This window comes from Bufo bufo, chromosome 7 (assembly GCF_905171765.1).
Source record: "Bufo bufo chromosome 7, aBufBuf1.1, whole genome shotgun sequence".
Taxonomy (NCBI): Eukaryota; Metazoa; Chordata; class Amphibia; order Anura; family Bufonidae; genus Bufo; species Bufo bufo.
Genome location: NC_053395.1, coordinates 200,897,673 through 200,922,136, shown reverse-complemented (window position 1 = coordinate 200,922,136; position 24,464 = coordinate 200,897,673). Strand labels below are relative to the sequence as shown.

General features: G+C 44.6%; 1 protein-coding gene across 1 annotated transcript in view; it reads left to right on the top strand.

Moving 5' to 3' along the window:
- The first annotated feature begins 462 nt into the window (after positions 1–462).
- The window catches only part of GALNT5 (polypeptide N-acetylgalactosaminyltransferase 5), a 41,507-nt gene continuing 17,505 nt past the window's right edge, over positions 463–24,464 (top strand). The window contains exons 1-2 of the mRNA XM_040440889.1: positions 463–2,479; positions 24,130–24,296. Of these exons, the coding sequence (XP_040296823.1) occupies positions 732–2,479; positions 24,130–24,296 (1,915 nt within the window). The 5' untranslated portion in view covers positions 463–731. The remainder of the gene's footprint in view (positions 2,480–24,129; positions 24,297–24,464) is intronic.

Below are 24,464 nucleotides of genomic sequence, written 5' to 3'. Positions count from 1 at the left end.
ACCTGCTCCCTGCCCACCTGGCAATCCCACTAATTGTCACCCAGCTTTGCCAAAATTCATCAAATTTCACAGAAACGTATGTAGGCTGTTGTTTTTTGTTTTGTTTTGTTTATTTATTGTAATCAGTTGTTTTAGTTGGGGGGAGGGGAAACAAAAAGTAACAAATCAATAGTTACAGTATCCAAAATCCACATTGGAAAGCAGTTAAAGAGATGAAAATCTTAATTGTCTCTAGTCCCAGAGTTCGGTCTGGGAAGGAAGAGGTTAACCACTGCACTAATTGCTTTTGCAGTCCTTCTTTTATCTGATCTCCATATGGGCTCTTTCCAGCAAGGAAAGGGTTACACAAGCCTTCCAAGGTGAGGGCTTGCTGCACTGCTGGCTCATACACACACTGACACAATTTCCTCATATGTGGCGGCTTCTCAAGTTTCAACACAAGGATGGGTGGAGAGAGTACACGTCTGCCCTGCAACCTTCACAGTCTGAAGTGTCTCCAGCAAGCAGGATATTGGATGTGTTACTATGTAGCCATGAGAGTGCAGATGTGCCGCTGCTGCTGCCCCTGAAAATCATCTCCCCAGAGTGGTGCCCAAGTGCCAGGAAGAGAGGAGAGAAGGAAGGACCCAAGACATGCCACGCAGGCAGAAGTGAGCAGGCAACCCATGTGCTTGTACCGAGAGGCTGCCGCTGTGTGACAACAAGGACTACTACTCTCAGGCGCTGCAAGGATGCACAGGGTAAGGAAGTACTTCAGGGGCAGTGGCAGAGCCCTGGCATTCATATTCATCGCCTCTATCATCTGGCTGATATTTGACATGGCAGCCCTGAGGTTTTCTTTTAATGAGATTAATAGCAAGGTGCATAAAGAGGAACTTTTCCGAAGGGACAAAGTGGGACCTGAGTCCTGGAATCCTCCAAGAAGGGGCAATGTGGACAGAAAGTGGAGAGAGGCGAGGGAGCCCCTGGGCAAGGAAACTACTAAGTTAAAAGGCATATTCTACCCACCAGTAGATGACATTGCTGGACCAGTTAATCAACTTTACAGTAACGCTAAGGTTATTTTTAAGCAGAAGAAAATGACTATAAAGCCCAGGATAGTTAATAAAATCTTATCTCCACTGGGGGTACCTGAAGCCAAAACCTTGACTCCTGTACTGAGAACTGAGAAGGAAAAGTTGGGAGCTGTAAATGTCACAAGTTTGCTGTTGCCTAAGGGGCAATTTCCTAAACACATGGCAGAAGACAAGTTACTTGTCAGCCTGAATAATACACCTCCTGTTGTAAAGGTGGGGGATGTGCCGGGTCAGGAAGAGCTTGTGGGTGCAGGCGACTTTCAGAATATAGCTGAGGGCATAGACATAGTAACCCCTAAATTCAGAGTTGAGTCCAAAACTGCTGGGCTCCCTAAAGGTGCAGTAGAATCAAAGAATGATGTGGCTCCTACTGCTGAAGCTAAACCAAAGGAGGCCGTGGGACCCCAGCATGTTGTGGCTCCTGAAGATGAAGTTGATCCAAAGGATGCAGTAGTTCCTAAGGATGCAAGGGATTCTAAAAATGCAGGTAAGCCCAAAGGTGATATGGCCTCTAAAGTTGGAGGAGCATGGGATTTTCAAAATGATGTAGCAGACTCTAAAGATGCAGGGGGCCCTAAACATGGAGCAGAGCACAAGGAGGCTCTGGTCCTTAGGGAGAGATCTGAACACAAAGATGTAGGAGCCCCTAAAGATGGCGTTGATTCCAATGATGCAGCTGCGCCTAAGGATGCTTTAGAGCCCAAAGAGGCACGGGTCCCTATAGAGGCAGGAGACAGCGGTCCAAAAAATGTCACAATCAAGTCTAATGGTTTACAAGATAAAAATGAACATCCTGAAGAAAATGTCATATTAATCAATAAATTAAATGAGAATAATGACAAAATGGATAAACCGCCAGCCTCAAACGTGTCCGCTGACGTGGTAAATAAAGTGGCAGCTGCCAGTAACGTATCTCTAAGTGATGCCAAGGAAGCCGAACCACTCAATGCAACGGTGCAAAAAGTGAACCCTCCTCTGAAGCCCATGTCTAACACTACTCATATCAGTGCCAATGTGAAAAACACCAACTTGCTGCGCAATTTCAAAGAAGGCTTTTTAGGAAAACTGGAGAATAAAGAAAAGAAAAGTCTGGTTAATGCAAAGGAGAACATTACAAGTGGAGTGGCGACCACCAGTTCCAACCGTACAGTCAAGATCGATGTTGATATTGAAGTACTTAAAGTGAAGGCTCCAGCAAGCACTGCCCGGCACAAAGTTCTCACTGTCGATTCAACTATGAGTCCAAGAAACCCCAGAGCACCAGGCCAGTACGGAAGGTCCGTGGTGGTCCCTAAAGATAAGGAAGAAGAAGCAAGTAGAAGATGGAAAGAAGGAAACTTCAATGTCTATCTCAGTGACATCATCCCTCTTGACCGAGCTATCGAGGATACCAGACCTAAAGGGTAAGGATTGACTATGGTATCTGAAATTTTAATTGGCAAATATGCATTGAAAGTCTATAATGGGTGGTAAATGTTACCTAAATGTTGACATAATCTTACAGCAAACTTGATCATTTTAAGGGCGTTTTTGGATTTAGGTGCTTTAAGATCAGGAAATAGTTAATGAATGAAAAATTTGAAATCTGATTCACATATTGTATTAAGGGTACTGTGTGAAATAATAAGAACAGCACCTTGGGCTGCGTCAGGTATTACAGTAACATTCAAATGAATACCAGATATAGCTCCTGGGCATTTATATGTCTGGAAGGAGGCAACTATGATTTTTAAATCTCAGATAGCCACTTTAAGGGTACTTTCACACTTGCGGCAGAGGATTCCGGCAAAACGTATGCAAACTGATGGCATTTCTTAGACGGATCAGGATCCTGATCCGTCTGACAAATGCATTGAAATGCCGGATCCGTATCTCCGGTGTCATCCGGAAAAATGGATTCAGCATTTTTATTTTTTTCAATTTTTTTGCGGTCTGAGCATGTGCAGACCGCAATGCCGGATCCGTTTTGCCGACACACTCGGGGCCAGATCCGGCATTAATGCATTTCAATGGGAAAAAATGCTGGATCCGGCATTCCGGCAAGTGTTCCGGAATTTTGAACGGAGATAAAACCGCAGCATGCTGCGGTATTATCTCCGTCCTGAAAAGGCAAAAAGACTGAACTGAAAACATCCTGATGCATCCTGAACGGATTGCTCTCAATTCGGAATGCATTAGGATAAAACTGATCCGTTATTCTCCGGTATTGAGCCCCTAGGACGGAACTCAGTGCCGGAAAAGAATAACGCTAGTGTGAAAGTACCCTAAGGCCTCTTTCACACGGGCATCACGTTTTGGCTCAGGATGCGTCCCGGGTGCATTGCGGCAAACCCGCGCGAGTAGGTACGCAATTTCAGTCAGTTTTGACTGCGATTGCGTTCCGTTGTTCAGTTTTTATCGCGCGGGTGCAATGCGTTTTGCACGCGCGTGATAAAAAACTGAATGTGGTACCCAGACCCGAACTTCACTGAAGTTCAGGTTTGGGTTCAAGGTTGTGTAGATGTAATTATTTTCCCATATAACATGGTTATAAGGGAAAATAATAGCATTCTGAATACAGAATGCCTAGTAAAATAGGGCTGGAGGGGTTAAATTATATATTTTTTTTTACATTTAACACACCTTAATCCACTTGTTCGCGCAGCCTGGCTACTCTTCTGTCTTCTTTCCTTAGGACCTGGGTAAAAGACCTTTGATGACATCACTGCGCTCATCACATGGTCCATCACATAATCCATCACCTAATCCATCACCATGGTGATGGATCATATGACGGACCATGTGATGAGCGCAGTGACGTCACCACAGGTCCTTTTCCTCAAAGAAGAAGAAAGAAGAGAAGCCGGGCTGCGAGAACAAGTGGATAAGGTGAGTTAAATTATTATTATTTTTTTTTTAACCCCTCCAGCCCTATTTTACTAAGCATTTCTGTATTAAGAATGCTATTATTTTCCCTTATAACCATGTTATAAGGGAAAATAATAATGATCTGGTCCCCATCCCGATAGTCTCCTAGCAACTGTGCGTTAAAATCGCACCGCATTCGCACTTGCTTGCGGATGCCTGCGATTTTCACGCAGCCCCATTCACTTCTATGAGGCCTGCGCTGTGTAAAAAACGCACATAATAGAGCATGCTGCGATTTTCACGCAGTGCACAAGTGATGCGTGAAAATCACCGCTTATGTGCACAGCCCCATAGAAATGAATGGGTCCGGATTCAGTGCGGGTGCAATGCGTTCACCTCATGCATTGCACTCGCACGGAAAACTCGCCCGTCTGAAAGGGGCCTTCTACCTTTTGTCTAAAACTAGCGCTAATTGACAATAAAGCATGTTGATCGATGCTCATTTACATGGAGCAATCAACAGGACTATATATGCCCAAACCTTCATCAAAAGGGTTGTCTGAATTTTTTTTATTTTACTGAACTGATGGGGGGAGTCTGGTAAAATATTAAAAACACATAACTTCCCTTCCTGAGCCGGCCCAATTTGTCACCACCACTCTTCCACTCTTTCTCAAGCTACAGCCAGTAACATATTCTTTGGCTGCAGTGGTGATGTTCTGTATAGCGCTATAGCCAATCACTGGCCTCAACAGTGTATGGTGCCAGACCGCTGAGGCCAGTGACTGGCTGCAGTGGTATAGAGAATTTCAGCACTGCAGCAAAAAAATACGACACTGGATGCAACCCAGGACCAACACAGACGCCTTCAGCTGCCAAGCGCACATGTAACAGGTCAGCCGGTGTCATAGGTACAAATCTGCTGTCAAATGCCCTTTAAATTGTATTAAATGTTATGCAATACCATCATAGATCAGACAGAAAGCAATGAAATAGGACCCGCCCTATGGCTGCATTAATTATTGCATTGGTTTGCACACCAGTAACATACAGTGAAGGCATGCTTTGTGTGAGATAACCTGCTTGGATCATCATCTGTAGATGAGATCTGTGCAGGTATCAAGAATACATCATCTTAGTGACCTCATTCTGTCGCTTTGGTGTCATGTCTATTTATATTGCAGGTATTTGGAGAATATCTGACATAATTAGAGGTCAGCTCAGAATAAATTGCTCATTTTAGTGGGTCAGGTAATATAAATCCAAACCATATAGTTAAGTAAATTGCACAAAGCAGTGTTGGATTTTTTTTGTGATTATGGGATCAAGACTGCGGCAACTTCTAACCCCATTCAATTCAACGGCTGCACTGCTACACAGTGATCTGTGGTCCCGTGTATGAGCCAAGATAACCACGTAGCCGCGGCCTTAGTTGCTAACAAACATATCTAGTGTCAGATTGGGGTCCTGAGGACCCTCTTTTGCTAAACTTATCATTGTAAGCACCAGGGGCCCCATTTTGTAGTTGGGTCCAAACTGATGTAAGATAGGGCCAGCTATACCATATACCACAAAATGTGGAATGCCCACGGCCGGTATCCGTGTTTTGAAGATCCGCAATTTGCGAACTGCAAAAACGGCAACGGCCGTGTGAATGAGCCCTAAGGCTAGGTCTACACGACGACATTTGTCGCACGACATAAGTCGCGCGACAGATAGGGCACAACTACACTGCAACATTTGTCGCACCAATGTTGCGCGACAATTTTTATAATGGCAGTCTATGGTGTCGCACTGCAACATGCAACATGCTGCGACTGCAACGTGACAGTCGCAGAAAAATCCATCTCAAATTGATTTTCTGCGACTGTTGCGTCGCAGTCGCAGCATGTCGCATGTTGCAGTGCGACACCATAGACTGCCATTACAGTGTCGTCGTGTAGACCTAGCCTAAGTCTACTTTAGAAATCCAGCAGTTTGTGGGTGTTGCTGTGGAGTATGTTGGTTTCCGGCTTTATTTATCAAAAGGAAAGTCCCAAAGAATTAACTGCGCTCCACTCCCGACATGTCACAGCTATGGTCGTTGAAAATCTGTCAAAATGGGATAGTTCGCCTGTGCAAACCGCTGCCTTTACAAAAATCGACAAATTTGAAGACAAATATCAATTTGGCCCCTGTTGATAAATCAGGTCCATAGTGTACTTGTGTGAACTTTTATGATAGTGTCCAAGCCTTTCATTTTTGTTAGTTTTTTGTTTTGTTTTTTGTCCCTTGGCATTTTTTTTTTCAAATCACAGAATGCTCTAGGTATGGTGGGTTTCTCAAGCAGTTTACCATAGATTTCTCTATAGGAAAAAAAACCCCCATAAAGGCAGAAAGAAAAAGAAAAACATCTAGAAGCCATTACAAACACACACCCAAAAAATGTCATGGTGTTTTTCAAAAGCCAAGACCCTCATAGATATTTTGCACATTGTGTGGTCTTCTATGAGTCAGCTGTCGTTTACTATAATAGCACTCACGGATACAATTAATTCTATAATTACCCATAGTGCTTTAAGCTTGTCCAGCCCCCTCCAGCCCCCTCCAGCTCACCGGTTTTGTTGCTTTTCTAGTTTTACAAGCTTTTCTTATTGCTCACTAGTTGAATTCTCATTGTCGTTTTGTGGGCCATACTGTGTTTGTTTTCAGGGCAGATTTTTCTACAAGTTAATGATGTATATAGAATTCTGAAAATAATACACGTGCAGAGAGGCAGGTTCCACACATTCAGCGTGTGAGAAAAACCTAAAGCAAACAGTCACTGCCATGGTGCTCAGAGCAGTCCGTCCGGTGAATACCCTTATTGACATACAGTACGTCACTGGTTGGAGGTGCTTTCCACCTCTGCTCTTTCATTCAGACCTCCTATAAACTCTGGAGGTTTATTCAAGGGGTATTCCAATCTTAGACATGTATGACATAGCCACAGGACGTGGTATCGATATAGTAGGATTCATTAAACATATAAAATCTTGGATGTACTGGATCTAGGTTGAAATATATGGTATGAAAGTTAGACGGCTACAGAGGGGACATCATGTATCTATACATAGGAATTCCTTTGCCTTGGTTTTCCCACCTAGAGTATCCTACAGTAATGGTGTCCAGGTGCATACTGTGAGGATACATACAGCACTTTTTATTAAAATGCATGTCACAATCTTTTTGGCTAATTTGTATTTTTACCCAGATTTTTTGCTAATAAAAAGGGTTTTCTGCTGTGTGGAGGAGGAAGACTCAAATACCACCATGAGTCAAGTCTTCTCATTCTCGTGCCCCTAGACTAAATTTTGAGATTTGGAGCATTGCAGACAACATGGTTAGATCCCTTGTTTAGGAATCATACACAAACTCGAAGCGAGTCTAAGAACCCTCACCTATCTCCAGGATCAGACTGAGCGTGAATGGAGAGATGGCGTACACAGCTCCCATTCATTTCAATAGAAGTCACAGAAACAGCTGATCATGCTTGTTCGACAAGCTCCCACAGAGGGCAAAGAGTGCAGAAGAACAGTATGAAAAGGATCCAAACTACTCATCATGGTGAAGGTAAGTATAGCCAAAATATATCCAACAGAACTTCTTTAAGATGGTACATTACGTGTTTAAATCCAAACTGGCCCCTTCATCTGATGAAGAAAGTGTCATCTATCATCTTAATAAAGAAGCCCTTTTGGATATATTTTGGCTATACTTACCTTCACCAAGACGAGTAGCACGCAGATCCTTTTTCATACTGTTCTTCGGCACTTATCCACGTGGTCGGCCTAGAACCCAACATAACACTCAGTAAGCCCGTGGTGTATTCCTCATGCCACCCATCAACTAACCTCACCACCCCCATATGGTCCTACCTATGTCTTTCATGTCTTACAAAAGGGACTGAAGAAGACACAGCTTCTTTCATTTTCTGCCTGCATGTTACAGTGGGTGGACGCTCCACCAGGGGGGTCAGAGGTACTTCAGTTCTGAAGAGAGGTGCAAGTCCCAAAAGTGGAACTCACATCTATTAGACATATCCTATGGCTATTCCATAAATAGCTAAATGAGAACATCCCTTTAAATGGCATCTGTCAGCAGATTTGTACCTATGAAAACGGCTGACCCATTGCGAGGGCACTTGGCATGGAGGCCCCTGTTCATATTTGAAGTTTTATTATATGCAAATGAGCCTCTAGGAGAAACAGGGGCATTGCCATTACACCTATAGGCTCAGCTCTCTCTGCAACTGCTGTGCCCTCTGATTGACAGGGCCAAGCAGTGAAAACGTGATTACACCTGGCCATGACTTCTCCTAAAGTCAATCAAAGTGAAAGGGTCATGGCAGTTGCAGAGAGAGCTGAGCCTCTAGGTGTAATGGTAACGCCCTCGTTGCTCCTAGAGGCTCATTTACATATATCAAAACATCATTTTTCTCAGTAATGCGGACACGTATGAACATGGGACCAACACAGATGCCTTCAGCTGCCAAGTGCACATGTAACAGGTCAGCCAGTGTCATAGGTATAAATCTGCTGACAGATGCCATTAACGAACCTGTGGAATCTACAGAGGTCTGAATGCAAGAGTAGGGGTGAAAACCACCAATAACCTTTGGGACCTGCATCTATCAGAGATTTGTGGCATATCCTGTGAATAAGCTATAAGTATTTATGATGGGAATACCCCTTTAAAAGTATAGTACTCATCCACTTTCAGAGATTAGATTATTAAAATATTAGCACATGACCTAATCATTTCCCACTTTGACTACTTCAACAAATCTATGGACTTCCAGTGAATAAGCTAATCCTGTATCAGTCTATACGCAGCTGTGCGGTTCAGCTCGTATACTTTGATGCCTGCTCCACACTTTTATTAAAAATGTTTTCAGCGAATTAAATATTAATGACCTGTTCTTAGGGCAGGTCACCAGTATCAGATTGATGAGGGTCTGACTCCTGGCACCTCCACAGATCAGCACACTGCTGAGCCTGTGGCGTCTTCGTCAGCCTGGGAAATCACATCCATCACATTCATGGCCTTTGTCCAGCTCAATCCCATTCAAGTCAATGGGACTGAGCTGCAGTACCAAGCACTGCCACTATACAATGTATGGCACTGCGCCTGGTAAGCTGTGATGAGGCGACAGTGCTCGTCCTTGGAGCCAAACCCCCCTATGATGTGATGTTGATGACCTGTTCTAAGAATAGGTCATCGATATTTATTTAATTCCTGGAAAACCTTCATGAACTAATGTTGTGCAATTTATTGTACATTCTTGGTCCATCGCACTTTTCCATGCCTATATCCAACATTTCTATGCCGCACATATTGTCTGTAGAGCTAAAGAAAGAGAAGAGGAGGAAACAACCGGCCGAGTACACTTTCAATGCAGAGCAGAGGATTTAAGATTTTACCTCACAGCAGCTTTTCATTTTCAAATGAGGCTACTGTCACACTTGCATTTTTGCCTGATCCGGCAGGGATCAGCAAAAAAACGCTTCCGTTCCTGATAATGCAGCCGACTGCATCTGTTATTAACGGATACGGTTGTGTCATCTTTAAAATAGCCATGACGGATCCGTTATAAACACCATTGAAAGTCAAAGGGTGCTGGATCTGTTTTCTATTGTGACCGAGAAAACGGATCCGGCGCCCATTGACTTGCATTGTGTGTCATCCGTTTTGCCCCGCACCCCATGCCGCACAGAAAACCACAGCTTGCTGCGATTTGCTCTCCGGTCTGGGAACGCACCGAAACGGAACGGAATGCATTTTGGAACATTCCGTTCTGTTCAGTTCAGTTTGACAATGAATGAGTACAAAACGGAAACATTTTTCTCCCGTATTGAGGTCCTATGACGGATCTCAATACTGGAAAAGTTAAAGAGGACCTTTCACCGATCCTGACATTGTGAACTAAGTACCATGACATATACAGCGGCGCCCAGGGATCTCACTGCACTTACTATTATCCCTGGGCACCGCTCCGTTCTCCCGTTATGTCCTCCGGTATGTTCGGGGACTTGGTTATAGTAGGCGGAGTCTGCCCTTGTTCTGCTGGGCGTCTCCTTCTCCCAGGCTGTGAGCTCTGTGCTGCGATTGGCCAGCGCTACAGCCTAGGAGAAGGAGACGCCCAGCAGAACAAGGGCAGACTCCGCCTACTATAACCAAGTCCTCGAACATACCGGAGGACATAACGGGAGAACGTAGTGGCGCCCAGGGATAATAGTAAGTGCAGTGAGATCCCTGGGCGCCGCTCTATATGTCATGATACTTAGTTCACAATGTCAGGATCGGTGAAAGGTCCTCTTTAAACGCAAATGTGAAAGTAGCCTCTGCAATTCAGTACAAAGCGTTTCGGTGTATAGAGTCCCCATCGTCAGATAAAACATAGCGTGACACAATGCCAAACATCTACGGCCTATTATTGTGAGACTCTTGCAACCTTTTTATCCCAAGTTACTCAGGTCCAGGTTAATTTGGCACCAACATGAGAGAAGAGATGGGACTAGAAGGTTTGGCACGATGTGGACTGGGCTTTTATCCGTGTCGTCCTACCATATTGAATGACTGTGTTGTGTAGAACATCGTGATGTGGACGGTGCTTTGAAACTATAAATCTATCAAGTACCTGGAGCTATTAGAGTCAAATTAAAACTGCCTTAATCTTAAATCGATTTCACAGAAGAAACGTTGATCAGTCTCCGTCTGAATTTTAAATATTTCATTTCAAATATGTTTTATCAAATGTGAATACAGTTAAGAGTACAGTCTGTGCTGAGAGATTGTGCGCTCGCCGATGGTCCCTAAATACTGTACATGGAAGAGTTCACATGGAATCTGTTACTTCAGATACAATGGAGTGAAATGTAACCCACCTTTAATCTAAGAGCAACATTGTAAAACAGCATTGGAAGCATGAAGCCTCTGAGGTGAAGAACAGATCCCTAATTCTTTACCTGTCCTCTAATGGATCATTTAGATACTTAACTCCCCAAGTCTTTCTTGTCTTCATACAAAGCCTGTAATTCTGCAGATGGCTTGATTGGCACGATTTCTAAACACTATTAAGGCTGAGTTCACATCGCTGTTTAGTTTTCCGTTCTTCGGATCAGTCAGAAGAAGAGAGAGAAAAACAGGATCCTGAAAATAAAAATAAAATAAAGGATCCTCTTGCATCAGGCTACTTTCACACCTGCGCTTTCCTTTCCAGTACTGAGATCCGTCATAGGATCTCAAAGCAGGAGGAAAACGCTTCCGTTTTGTCCCCATTCATTGTCAATGAGGACAAAACTGAACTGGACAGAATGGAGTGCACCAGAATGCATTCAGTTCTGTTTCTTTGCGTTCCCACTGCAAGCAGCGTTTTTGTGTGCATCATGGGATGCTGACCAAGACGGATCCAGCATGAAACACAATGTAAGTCAATGGGGCCGGATCAATGCAAGTCAATTGGTCATTTTAAAGATAATTCAACTGGATCCGTTCATAACGGATGCAGCCGGTTGTGTTATCATAACGGAAGCATTTTTGCTGATCCATGACGGATGTGAAAGTAGCCTCAGTAAGGCCTCATGCACATGGCCGTTGATCGGCCGTTCCGTGCAATGGGGACCACAATTTGTAATGACAACGCCCTCGTGGCTCCTAGAGGCTCATTTGCATATATTAAAACATCATTTTTCTCAGCAATACGGGCACACATGAACATGGGACCAACACAGATGCCTTCAGCTCCCAACAGGTAAACCAGTTTCATAGTTACAAATCTGCTGACAGATGCCCTTTAAATTGATGGTGTGTACTTAGGATGGTATTTGAACACCACTCGTCAGAACCAAAGGGCTGTGGCGTTCGCTGGAGCCTGGCTGTGCCTTAGGCCTCGTGCACACGGCCGTTGAATGGGTGAATGGGTCCGCAATCCGGAGCTGCGGAAAGGAGGCACGGAACCCCACGGAAGCGCTACGGATCGTCATCAGGTGCAGTTGTGCCTTTAAAGTTAATCTGTCATCAATTTTATGCTGAATTTACCAAGGACAGTATAAAATAGTGACAGAAATGCTGATTTCAGCGGAGTGTCACTCATCAGCTAAAAGTAAGTAGTTGCCGAGAACCAGCATCTTCATCATTGCAGCCCAGGCCTTGAAAAGAGTCCAGTCTACCGGAGAAGAGTCCTGGTTATTCCTAATCTCCTGCTCTCCCTGCCCATCTGATGATGGTTGGCAGTCTTCTCCTTACTTTTCTCCCTAGAAGACAACTGCCAATCATCAGCAGATGGGCGGGGAGAGCAGGAGCTTATGAATCACTCGGACTCTTCTCCGGTAGACTGGACTCTTTTCAAGCCCTGGGCTGCAATGATTATGATGCTGGTTCTCGAGAACCGCTTACTTTTAGCTGATGAGTGACACATTACTGAAATTAGTGCATCTGCCACCACTTTATGCTGCTCTGAGTGAGGGCATCTTAAAGTTCATGACAGGTTCCCTTTAAGGGTTTTTTCAGGGAGATCGCCGCTGCCTTTCTAATTCTGCTCCAGTCCCTGCTGCTCTCCTCCACTTCCTGGTCCCAGCTAAACACACAGATAACATCAAGAAATGCAGTTCAGCCACTTACTGTCTAAGGCTAGTCTCACATGTGCAGGCTGTTCTGGCATAGAATACTGGGAATTGACCAGACAAAAACATTATGCCCAATGGGGTCCAGCAGGCAGGCGGCAGTATCCAGCAATGCTGGATCCGGATTCCGGAGACCTCTGCAGCAGATTTAAAAAACCCTAAGGCAGGTCACTACAGCCAATGAGTGGCTCAGCAGTTCCGTCCTGTCATTTCCAGCATGTCAACCCAGGAGCAGAAAGTGGAGCAGCATCGTAATGAGAGATTGGTGAGGGTGAGTATGGCTTCTTTTTTTATTTTTTATGGTCCTCTTTATGGCCCTCTAAAAAAACAACAACAAAAAATACATCTCCTTAGAATGCCCAATTGCATATTGATAAGGACGGGTTCACATCAGCGTTACGAATTCCGTTACTGTTTTCCGTTCTAACATGGTTAGAGCGGAAAATAATGGAATTTGTAAGACGGAATTCAAAGCGAAAACCTTTAGGGGCATTCTGTTTTCATCCGCCTTAATGGAGGTCTATGAGCAACATAACGGATCCATCTGGTTTCCGTTATCCAGGACCGAAAAGAAAGACGGATCCGTTCTGCTTGCCCATAGACCTCTATTATGGCGGATCAAAATGGAATGCCTCTAAAGGTTTGTAAAATCCGTCGCACAAATTCCGTTATTTTCTGTTATAACCATGTTAAAAAACAGAATTCGTAACGCTGATGTAAACCCATAAATTGTCAATAGATGTTGGTCCCAACTCTGGGACCTCCTCTTGTCTCAAGGACAGGGTCGCACTGAGAATGGAGAACAAGCCGCCCATGCACGGCGTCTTCTCTGTTTTAGGACTTTCAAAAATAGCCAAGCGCTTGCTCGGATATTTTCGGAAGTCCCATAGCAGTGATTGGAGAGGATACCGTGCATGCATGGCATGCTCTTCTTTCACAGCAGCCCCCGTTCTTGAGATAGGAGGGGGTCCCATCAATATACCAAAAATGTCCACTCGGAAATATCCTCTGCAGTGTACACATGAGAATACCCCTTTAAAGGTGTATTCCCTTCACAGACAATGGGGGCATATCACAAGGATATCCCCCCCATTGTCTGATAGGTGGGGGTCCAACCTCTGGGACCCGCACCTATAACGGAGCGGGGAAAGTTGTGGCTACAGAACCCTGAGTTTCACCCGGGTCCGGCCACCACTAAGCGCTGCTCCCAAACAAGTGAATGGGAGTGCACCGCGCATGCGCGGCTTAGCCGAGCCAGCTCTCGGCTATTTTCGGCGGCCCCATAGAAATGAATTGAGGCCGGCTGCGCATGCGCAGTGTGCCTTCCACTACTTTCCCTGCTCTGTCCTCTGTGTAGGTGCGGGTCCCAGACTGGTGGGAGTTATTCTGATTTCAGGAGTTTACAATCTACAACATATTCGAAAGGCATTAGAGATAATGAGGTGTATTTTCTTCTACTAAGCACCATAATAGCCCAGTGAATAAGGATAATCCTTCAGATTGACATGCAGTCCTATGTAAAACTATAGAGAAATAGCAGGTTATACCAGCTTATAATATCTGCTCTGGCATACAGTATATCTGATATTGTTGCTTGGTCTAATCTATTGTTGCACACAGATTCCTCTCATTACTCTCATCCAGCTAATTATAGCAGTATTTCCCAGTGTGACTCAGTGCAGCCCTGTGACTGCGTCACGTACCGACGCAGATGTGTCAGTGCAGATACCAGAGCCACGCTTCAGCCTTATCACCTGTGTGCATGATGTTACAGTGACCGGGGTGAAGTGACACATGCAATCCCACCTTGTGCAAGGAAACACCCGCTGTATATATAAGACTAATACAGGGCAGCTATCGGGTTGTACAGTTATAGGAGTCCCTGTAGTTACTGGTACCTGAAGAGCAGCTTTGCTCACTATATACAGTATTTTTAATACCTGGCGCATTTTTTGTATTTTTTATACCTTAAAGGGGTTGCTTCATACAGACAACCCCAGCATATATGCTATAGTATGGCATAAGAACGTCGTACAGGGGGTCCTCTTCAGGAGGGAATGGAGAAGACTGGTCATAGACCGTACAGGGAAATTTCCCTGTGAACCAATGCCCAGGGGGTCCCACTAGCCCTTTGGCCAGGTGCATAACTGTCTGATGCTCCGAGCATTAATTAATACTTAGGAGCATCAGGTGATTATGTACCTGGCTGGCGGTGGCGGTGTCTTTCATCCTCAGGACAAGGATATAGTTGAAGAGTGTGGTAAGGGTGACAATATATTGTAAAACATACGTAATGTTACAATTGGATGACAAGAGTCATGCTACAGAGTAAACCAGAGCATGAAGAAGGCATGAAACTCTAAAACGTAACCTTTAATAAATATACGATAAAACCTCCAGCAATGTGGGAAGTACAAAGCACCCCATCAACAAAAATAGATATATAAGAAATAATTCCTTGAGGAATACACCCTGTACAGAATTATTAGGCAAATGAGTATTTTGACCACATCATCCTCTTTATGCATGTTGTCTTGCTCCAAGCTGTATAGGCTCGAAAGCCTACTACCAATTAAGCATATTAGGTGATGTGCATCTCTGTAATGAGAAGGGGTGTGGTCTAATGACATCAACACCCTATATCAGGTGTGCATAATTATTAGGCAACTTCCTTTCCTTTGGCAAAATGGGTCAAAAGAAGGACTTGACAGGCTCAGAAAAGTCAAAAATAGTGAGATATCTTGCAGAGGGATGCAGCACTCTTAAAATTGCAAAGCTTCTGAAGCGTGATCATCGAACAATCAAGCGTTTCATTCAAAATAGTCAACAGGGTCGCAAGAAGCGTTTGGAAAAACGAAGGTGCAAAATAACTGCCTATGAACTGAGAAAAGTCAAGCGTGCAGCTGCCAAGATGCCACTTGCCACCAGTTTGGCCATATTTCAGAGCTGCAACATCACTGGAGTGCCCAAAAGCACAAGGTGTGCAATACTCAGAGACATGGCCAAGGTAAGAAAGGCTGAAAGACGACCACCACTGAACAAGACACACAAGCTGAAACGTCAAGACTGGGCCAGGAAATATCTCAAGACTGATTTTTCTAAGGTTTTATGGACTGATGAAATGAGAGTGAGTCTTGATGGACCAGATGGATGGATTGGTAAAGGGCAGAGAGCTCCAATCCGACTCAGACGCCAGCAAGGTGGAGGTGGAGTACTGGTTTGGGCTGGTATCATCAAAGATGAGCTTGTGGGGCCTTTTCGGGTTGAGGATGGAGTCAAGCTCAACTCCCAGTCCTACTGCCAGTTTCTGGAAGACACCTTCTTCAAGCAGTGGTACAGGAAGAAGTCTGCATCCTTCAAGAAAAACATGATTTTCATGCAGGACAATGCTCCATCACACGCGTCCAAGTACTCCACAGCGTGGCTGGCAAGAAAGGGTATAAAAGAAGAAAATCTAATGACATGGCCTCCTTGTTCACCTGATCTGAACCCCATTGAGAACCTGTGGTCCATCATCAAATGTGAGATTTACAAGCATGGAAAACAGTACACCTCTCTGAACAGTGTCTGGGAGGCTGTGGTTGCTGCTGCACGCAATGTTGATGGTGAACAGATCAAAACACTGACAGAATCCATGGATGGCAGGCTTTTGAGTGTCCTTGCAAAGAAAGGTGGCTATATTGGTCACTGATTTGTTTTTGTTTTGTTTTTGAATGTCAGAAATGTATATTTGTGAATGTTGAGATGTTATATTGGTTTCACTGGTAAAAATAAATAATTGAAATGGGTATATATTTGTTTTTTGTTAAGTTGCCTAATAATTATGCACAGTAATAGTCACCTGCACACACAGATATCCCCCTAAAATAGCTAAAACTAAAAACAAACTAAAAACTACTTCCAAAAATATTCAGCTTTGATATTAATGAGTTTTTTGGGTTCATTGAGAACATGGTTGTTGTTCAATAATAAAATTAATCCTCAAAAATACAACTTGCCTAATAATTCTGCACTCCCTGTACAATGGTAGGGGTGGTAAGGAAAGCAGGTAAAAAAGAACTTTCCCTACAAGGACACTGACTATCCCCTCAACACAGGGAAGCACCCTGAAGGTGGTTGCCCCCTGCACCGGAACCAACCCTTAATCTGCCCTAGTACACCCGCCTTGTTTTATATTTATAGAGGTGCAAAGTTGAATATAACATATTGTTCCTTGTAAACATAATGCAATATGCTAGAACAGAGTAACTGCAAAAGGTTAATTGTTATACTATTATTTGTTTAATTGAAATGTTCTGATTTGTTGGATTTGACTACTCAGTAGTATTGTATGGATAGGTCAGGGTTAACAACCTTAACTCGGCCGCTATAGGTTGCTAGGAGATGGACGTGGCTCCACCCCTAGTCACAGAAAGTCTAATGCTAACTGAGGAAGACAGAGGTTCTATATGTGCTTGCTCCTCAGGACTAGGCCTGAGTCCCAAAGAACCATCCCCACTGAGACAGTTACAGCTAGAAAAAAAGCTGCTTTATCCAAAGAATATTAGAAGGTCCAAAATTTGCAAGGCCGTGCATTGTAGTTAGTCAGCAAGGTGCTCGTTTGAGGCTTATAATGATATTGCTGCTATTAGTGGGAATATTGCCAGTGCACCCTTCCACACTTTGAGGCCGTTTGGCCAGCCATATCTTAATTCTGTACCCCTCGGCCCGGGAATGATAATGAAAAACATTTCTACTGGGTTTTTCTCACAGGGACTTAAAGCACAGGGCTGGGGCGACTCCTTGGGGAGTCAGTGGCTGTCATATACTGTAGGCACTCGACCCCAACAAACTCTAGGATCAATTTTGTAGCGAGACAGTTTTTCCCTATTTGTATATTTTTGACGTGTGGGGGGAAACAGTAGTTTTATTTAAAATACATGTAGAAATTGTGAAAGTTGGTGAAAAAATCATTCGGATCCCCTATCAAATGAAAAATGCTATAGTCAAGTATTGGTAAATCATGTCAGGCCCAAAAGGGGTCTAGTTTCCTCGGTCGTTAGTGGGTATTTTGACCATAGACATTTATGGTATAACCTGGGTCGTAGCTATAAGGGAAGCAGGGAAAGTAGTTGCTTTGGGGCCCGAACTTAAAAGGGGCCCACCCAGGATAAGGACTAAAAACTTTTATTGTCATTATATACATTGACATTGTAGGAAACGGACCGGGCGGCTGTGAGAGCCAACTTGGGTTCCAAAGAAGTTTCGGGGGGCATTCAAAAATTTGCTTTGGGTCCCAGTCATTTCTAGTTACACCACTAGGTATAATTGTACCATATGCTATATATGTCACCCCTGGAACTCAGTCTTTTACGAAATGTGGGCCTTTGTCCCATTCTGCCATACAAGACATCTTTGATAAATAGGAGAGTGCTGGCTGCACACGAAAGTCTATGTGAGGTGTGGGAACAGTCCAGTAAGTACACTGTCCCTGGCCTCTCCTATTTGTTATGGCTGCTGGCCTACTTGCAAAACAGAGAATCGCAAGGTGTGCTAATATGTCATAGATGGTAGGGTAATATAGGTCATAGAAACACGTATTGGTTCACTCTGGAAATTCTTAAATCAATGTAACATTTAAAGTCTTGGACAGTTCCTGAACTTTGAATCCCATTGTGCGTAGAATGATAGTACAGTAGATAGATACATTAGAGAGGACAGTGCTGCCCACCTTTTGGATACCCCTATGTCATATATACTAGTGTTGGTCGAGCACCAAAGTGCTCGGGTGCTCAAGTAGAACACCTCAGGATGTTCGGGTGCTCTACCAAGCACCTGAGCACAATGGAAGTCAATGGGAGAACCCGAGCATTAAACCAGGCACCCCCTGCTCTGAAGAAGGGAGGGTGTCTGGTTCACAGGAAAAGGTCAGAAATTGATGGAAACACCACTGAAATGGTTCGGGAACAGCATGGGGAGGATGTCTGGATGCATCTTGGACTCCCAGGTCGCTGCTGGGAACGATGTCGTCCGAGTAGAACGACACTTTTACAGACTGGCAATAATAGGCACAAAACCGAAGATAAAATCGGTTTTAGAGGAAAAATTGTTAGGATATATGTATTTATAGCGCAAGTGCTGCCAAAAATTACAAGGAAGAGGCACTCCGATACAACCTGTATATCATATAAAGGAGGGCCTCATTCCCATTGTGATACAATTGTTCAGGTAGTGGGACTCCTACAATCATAAAGTCTATGCACTAAGTGAAAGGGCTGCCAAAAATTACAAGGAATCGGCACTCCAATACACCCTTTATTACACATAAAGGAGGGCATCATACACACCCTTGAAAAATTATGATTGATGGCCTGCTGGTGACCCTCAAAAACATTAGGAGCAAGGGCCTGCTGGTGACCCTCTAAAACATTATGGGTGAGGACCTGCTAGTGGCCCTCAAAAACATTATGGGTGAGGGCCTCCTGTTGACCCCTTAAAAACATTATAGGCGAGGGCCTGCTGCCGAGCTGACCATCTAAAATTTTAGGGGTAAGGGTCTGCTGATGAGCTGACCCTCTAAAACATTATGGTTGAGGGCCTGCTGGTGACCCTCTAAAACATTATGGGTGAGGGCCCGCTGCTGAGCTGACCCTCTAAAACATTAGGAGCGAGGGCAGCCTAATAAGCATGTTGATATGATGGAGGAGGAGGACGAGAAAAGGGAGATTGAACCATATACCCTTTTCAGTGGTGGAAGGGGTGCATGGATATACAGTGTATTCAATACACCATAAAAGCCACATTTAGAGTGCCTTTATGTTCAGCCGCTTTCCTCTGGTGGAGTAAAGAAGTCAGGGGCAATCCAGGTCTTGTTCATTTTTAACCATTTTCAGTTGACAGGCGGATGCGCTTATCAGATATTATGCCCCCAGCAGCACTAAATACCCGCTCTGACAAAATGCTGGCGGCCGGGCAGGCCAGCACCTCCAAGGCGTAGAGCGCCAGTTCGTGCCATGTGTCCAACTTGAACACTCAATAGTTGTAAGGCACAGAGGGATCACTGAGGACGCTGAAATGGTCTGCTACGTACTCCTTCACCATCTTCCCAAATTTTTCCCTCCTTGTGACACTAGGCCACGCATCAGGTTGAGAGTGTTGCCCTGCCTCTGTTGGAACTGCTGTGTGTTCCCCTCCTCTCCCCTCCTCGGTTGGCCAATGAACTATGTACTCTGCATCCAGCGTTGTCAGCTGGAAATGTTTGGAGCAATTTTTCCACAAGGATCTTCTGGTATTGCACCATTTTACTCGTCCTCTCCACCACAGGAATGAGAGATGAGAAGTTCTCTTTGTAGCGGGGGTCGAGAAGGGTGAACAACCAGTAATCGGTGTTGGCCAAAATGCGTACAACGCGAGGGTCACAGGAAAGGCAGCCTAACATAAAGTCAGCCATGTGTGCCAGAGTCTCAACAGGAAAGACTTTGCTGTCCTCATCAGGATGACTCTCAATCTCCTCATCCTCTTCCTCCTCTTCTACCCATCCATGCTGAACAGATGGAATAAAACCTCCATGGGTACTACCCTCTGTAGCGGAGGCATCCATCTCCTGCTCCTCCTCCTCCTCCTCATCCAATTTGCGCTGAGAAGACGAACGGAGGGTGGTCTGGCTATCACCCTGTGTACTGTCTTCCCCCATTTCCACCTCTTCAACATGCAAAGCGTCCGCCTTCATTGTGAGTAGCGAGCATTTGAGTAGACACAGAAGTGGGATGTTACACTGATAATAGCGTTATCGCCGCTCACCATCTGTGTTGATTCCTCAAAGCTGCGTAAAACCTCGCAGAGGTCAGATATCAATGCCCACATTTCGCTTGTGAAGAGCGGAAGCTGACTGGAAAGGCGACGACCATGTTGCAGCTGGTATTCCACTACTGCCCTTTGCTGCTCACAAAGCCTGGCCAACATGTGGAACGTGGTGTTCCAGTGCGTGCTCACGTCGCACAACAGTCGGTGAACTGGCAATTAAAAGCGCTGCTGAAGCGTTGCCAGACCGGCGGAAGCTGTCGATGACTTGCGGAAATGGGCACACACCCGGAGCACCTTCACTAGTAGCGTAGGGGTAGATTTTGAGAAACCGCTGAACCCCTAGGTTGAACACGTGAGCTAGGCATGGGATGTGTGTGAGCTTGCCGAGCTCCAAAGCCGCCACCAAGATACGGCCATTATCAGACACAACTATGCCTGGTTGTAGGTTGAGTGGCGAGAGCCACAGCTCAGTCTGGTCCCTTATCCCCTGCCACAGCTCTGCGGCGGTGTGCTGTTTGTCACCTAGGCAGTGCTACACTGCTTCCAGCTACTGACTGATGGCTGACTGGTGCTGCAAGATGATAATTCAATGGTGGAAGTGGAGGAGGAGGCTGAGGAGGAGAAGGGTGGGTTGCAGCCACCAAAGTATGTGGTGGCGGAAACCCTGATGGAAGTAGGGCCCGCAATCCTTGGAGTCGGTAGCACCTGTGCAATCCCAGAGTACGACTCGCTCTCGGCCTCCACAACATTCACCCAGTGTGCCGTCAGGGAAATGTAGCGTCTCTGGCCAAAAGCACTTGTCTATGTGGTAGGTTGTGGTGGCTCACTAGCAAGTAGTTAAGGTATGGTGCTGCAAGCTCATATAGAGGGAATCACCCCACCCTCTCTTAAAGGCAAATGTAGTAATAGAGTAATGAGCGAGCACTCATACACTTGGCAACCAAATTGACATGTGCAGAAAATATTTATTAAATCCCCATAAAATACAAGTAATAAAATTTATAAGAACAATGTAGCAATAATATACAACATTACAGTCACATATTGTGGTAGATATGATCAACACTATATTCATATGACTCAATAGTGTCGATAAATTCAATAATATATATCACACCAAGAAACTTCAAGTATATGCTGTTATTTGGGAAGAGGGGGTATTATCTTCTAGCGCTCTATCCCAATTTGGGAAACTGAATGTCACTAAAAATGTTGTAGGTGTATTCACTGGGAGCGCAATATGTTCATAAAGTGTCCACAGGAATCCTGATAATGTGAAAAGTCTCTTATAGCATATCCTTTTAAGCTCGATATGAGCTTTGGATTGGAGAAAACTTTAAATCGATGTTTGGCTTACCGTCTAGCGTCTGCTGTCTCCCTATTGCTTCAATGGAGCTTTAAATATTTGCCGGCTTATTCAGTCGCTCCATACAGCAAGCTGGTTTAAATTTCGCAGGAGTTCCAAAATTTTTTTTTTTTTTTTTTTTTTAAATCAAGGCTGTATAGAATTATCCCTTGATTATGTGGGAGGATTCCCTTGCAAACTGGGAGTAGCATGAACAACAGGTGTCCGAGATTTGGGAAGCAATCAAAGGAATGGATAAAAATGGAGGCAGAGCAGGCAGACACTTGACCACTGAGGAAGGGAGAGTGAATCTACCCGTAACGCGTATGGTGAAACAAGTGATGTACCTGCATTGAAAAGCCTCCGATAATACTGTATGGCCATACAGAAGAAAATCTCTACAGTAAAGGATTAACTATTCTTATCGTCGAAAGCTGCACCAAAGGAAATTGCGGAACAGAGTGGCAACTCCCGCGATCTTTGGAACTCCTGCGAAATTTAAACCAGCTTGCTGTATGGAGCGACTGAATAAGCCGGCAAATATTTAAAGCTCCATTGAAGCAATAGGGAGACAGCAGACGCTAGACGGTAAGCTAAACATCGATTTAAAGTTTTCTCCAATCCAAAGCTTATATCGAGCTTAAAAGGATCAGCTATAAGAGACTTTTCACATTATCAGGATTCCTGTGGACACTTTATGAACATATTGCGCTCCCAGTGAATACACCTACAACATTTTTAGTGACATTCAGTTTCCCAAATTGGGATAGAGCGCTAGAAGATAATACCCCCTCTTCCCAAATAACAGCATATACTTGAAGTTTCTTGGTGTGATATATATTATTGAATTTATCGACACTATTGAGTCATATGAATATAGTGTCGATCATATCTACCACAATATATGTGACTGTAATGTTGTATATTATTGCTACATTGTTCTTATAAATTTTATTACTTGTATTTTATGGGGATATAATAAATATTTTCTGCACATGTCAATTTGGTTGCCAAGTGTATGAGTGCTCGCTCATTACTCTATTACTACACTTGTCTATGTGTCAGTCGTTAAGTGGACCTTCCCAATAACTGCGTTGGTCAGGGCAGGAGTGATGTTACGGGACAAATGCTGGTGTAAGGCTGGGACTGCACACCATGAAAAATATTGGCGACTGGGGACAGAGTAACACGGGACGGCCACCGCCATCAGGCTGCGGAAAGCCTCAGTGTCCACAAGCCTAAATGGCAACATTTCCAGCGCCAGCAATTTGGAAAGGTGCGCATCTAGTGCTATGGTCTATGGGTGGGTGGTTGGGTATTTGCACTATCGTTCAAAGGCCTGGGATATAGACATCTGTACGCTGCGCTGGGACACAGAAGTGGATGTGCTAGCTGATGGTGCTTGCGAAGTTCCAGGTGCAGGGCGGGAGGCATCCGGGCCTGCGTCTTGAACAGGGAGCCGCACGGACGGTAAGTATACCGCTCCCCCGCTCCTACTATGGCAACCAGGACTTTAATAGCGTCCTGGCTGCCATAGTAACACTGAAAGCAATTTGAAGACGGTTCCGTCTTCAAATGCTTTCAGTACATTTGCGTTTTTCCGGATCCGAAGTGTAATTCCGGCAAGTGGAGTACACGCCGGATCCGGACAACGCAAGTGTGAAAGAGAAAGTTTTTTCAATAAAATATTACTTCTTGACTCCCTACACTATCTGTGCCTTCTTCAGCACAGCTCTTCCTGACTAAGGCCTATTGCACACGACCGTATGGCTTTTTCAGTGTTTTGCAGTCTGCAAAAAACGGATCCGCAAAAATAACAGATGACATCCGTGTGCATTCCGTTTTTTACGGAACATCTGGCCCCTAATAGAACAGTACTATCCTTGTCCGTCATGCGGATAATAAGGCTCCATTCACACGTCCGTAATAATGGGTCCGCATCCGTTCCGCAATTTACAGAACGGGTGCGGACCCATTAATTTTCTATGGGACAGGAATGGATGCGGACAGCACACTGTGTGCTGTCCGCATCCGCATTTCTAGAGCACTCCACCGATCTTCCGGTCCGCAGCTCCGGAAAAAAATAGAACATGTCCTATTCTTGTCCGCAATTGCGGACAAGAATAGGCATTTCTATGGGTGTGCCGGCCGGGTGTATTGCGGATCCGCAATTTGCAGATCTGCAATGCACTATGGACATGTGAATAGACCCTAATAGGACATGTTCTATCTTTGAATGGAAATACAGAAGCGGAATGCATTCAGAGTACACCGCGATGTGCTGAGCATCGCGATGCTTGAGTAAAATTTGTGTTCGACAGAGCATGCTCGCCCAACACTAATATATACCAATACAATAATCCATACATAAATATGTCTGAAGTATTTATTAAAGAATGTAAGTAGAAATGATGGTGTTTCCACATTTTCCTTCCAGGTGCTCAGATCAGCTGGTCCACGATGATCTTCCCAACACCAGTATCATCATGTGTTTTGTGGACGAGGTGTGGTCCACCCTCATCCGCTCTGTTTTCAGTGTCCTCAACCGATCTCCAGCTCATCTCATCAAAGAGATTATTCTGGTAGATGACTTCAGCACAAAAGGTCAGTGTTTTACAATGTCAGATCTTGGAGTGAGGTCTGCTGAAGAGTCTCAGACACCACAACTCTTATATACCGTGAAGCCCTCTCACTTTAAAGGGAATCTGTCACCTAGTTTTACCCTATAGAGCTGTGGACATGCACGGATAGATCTCGGCTAGCATGTTCTCA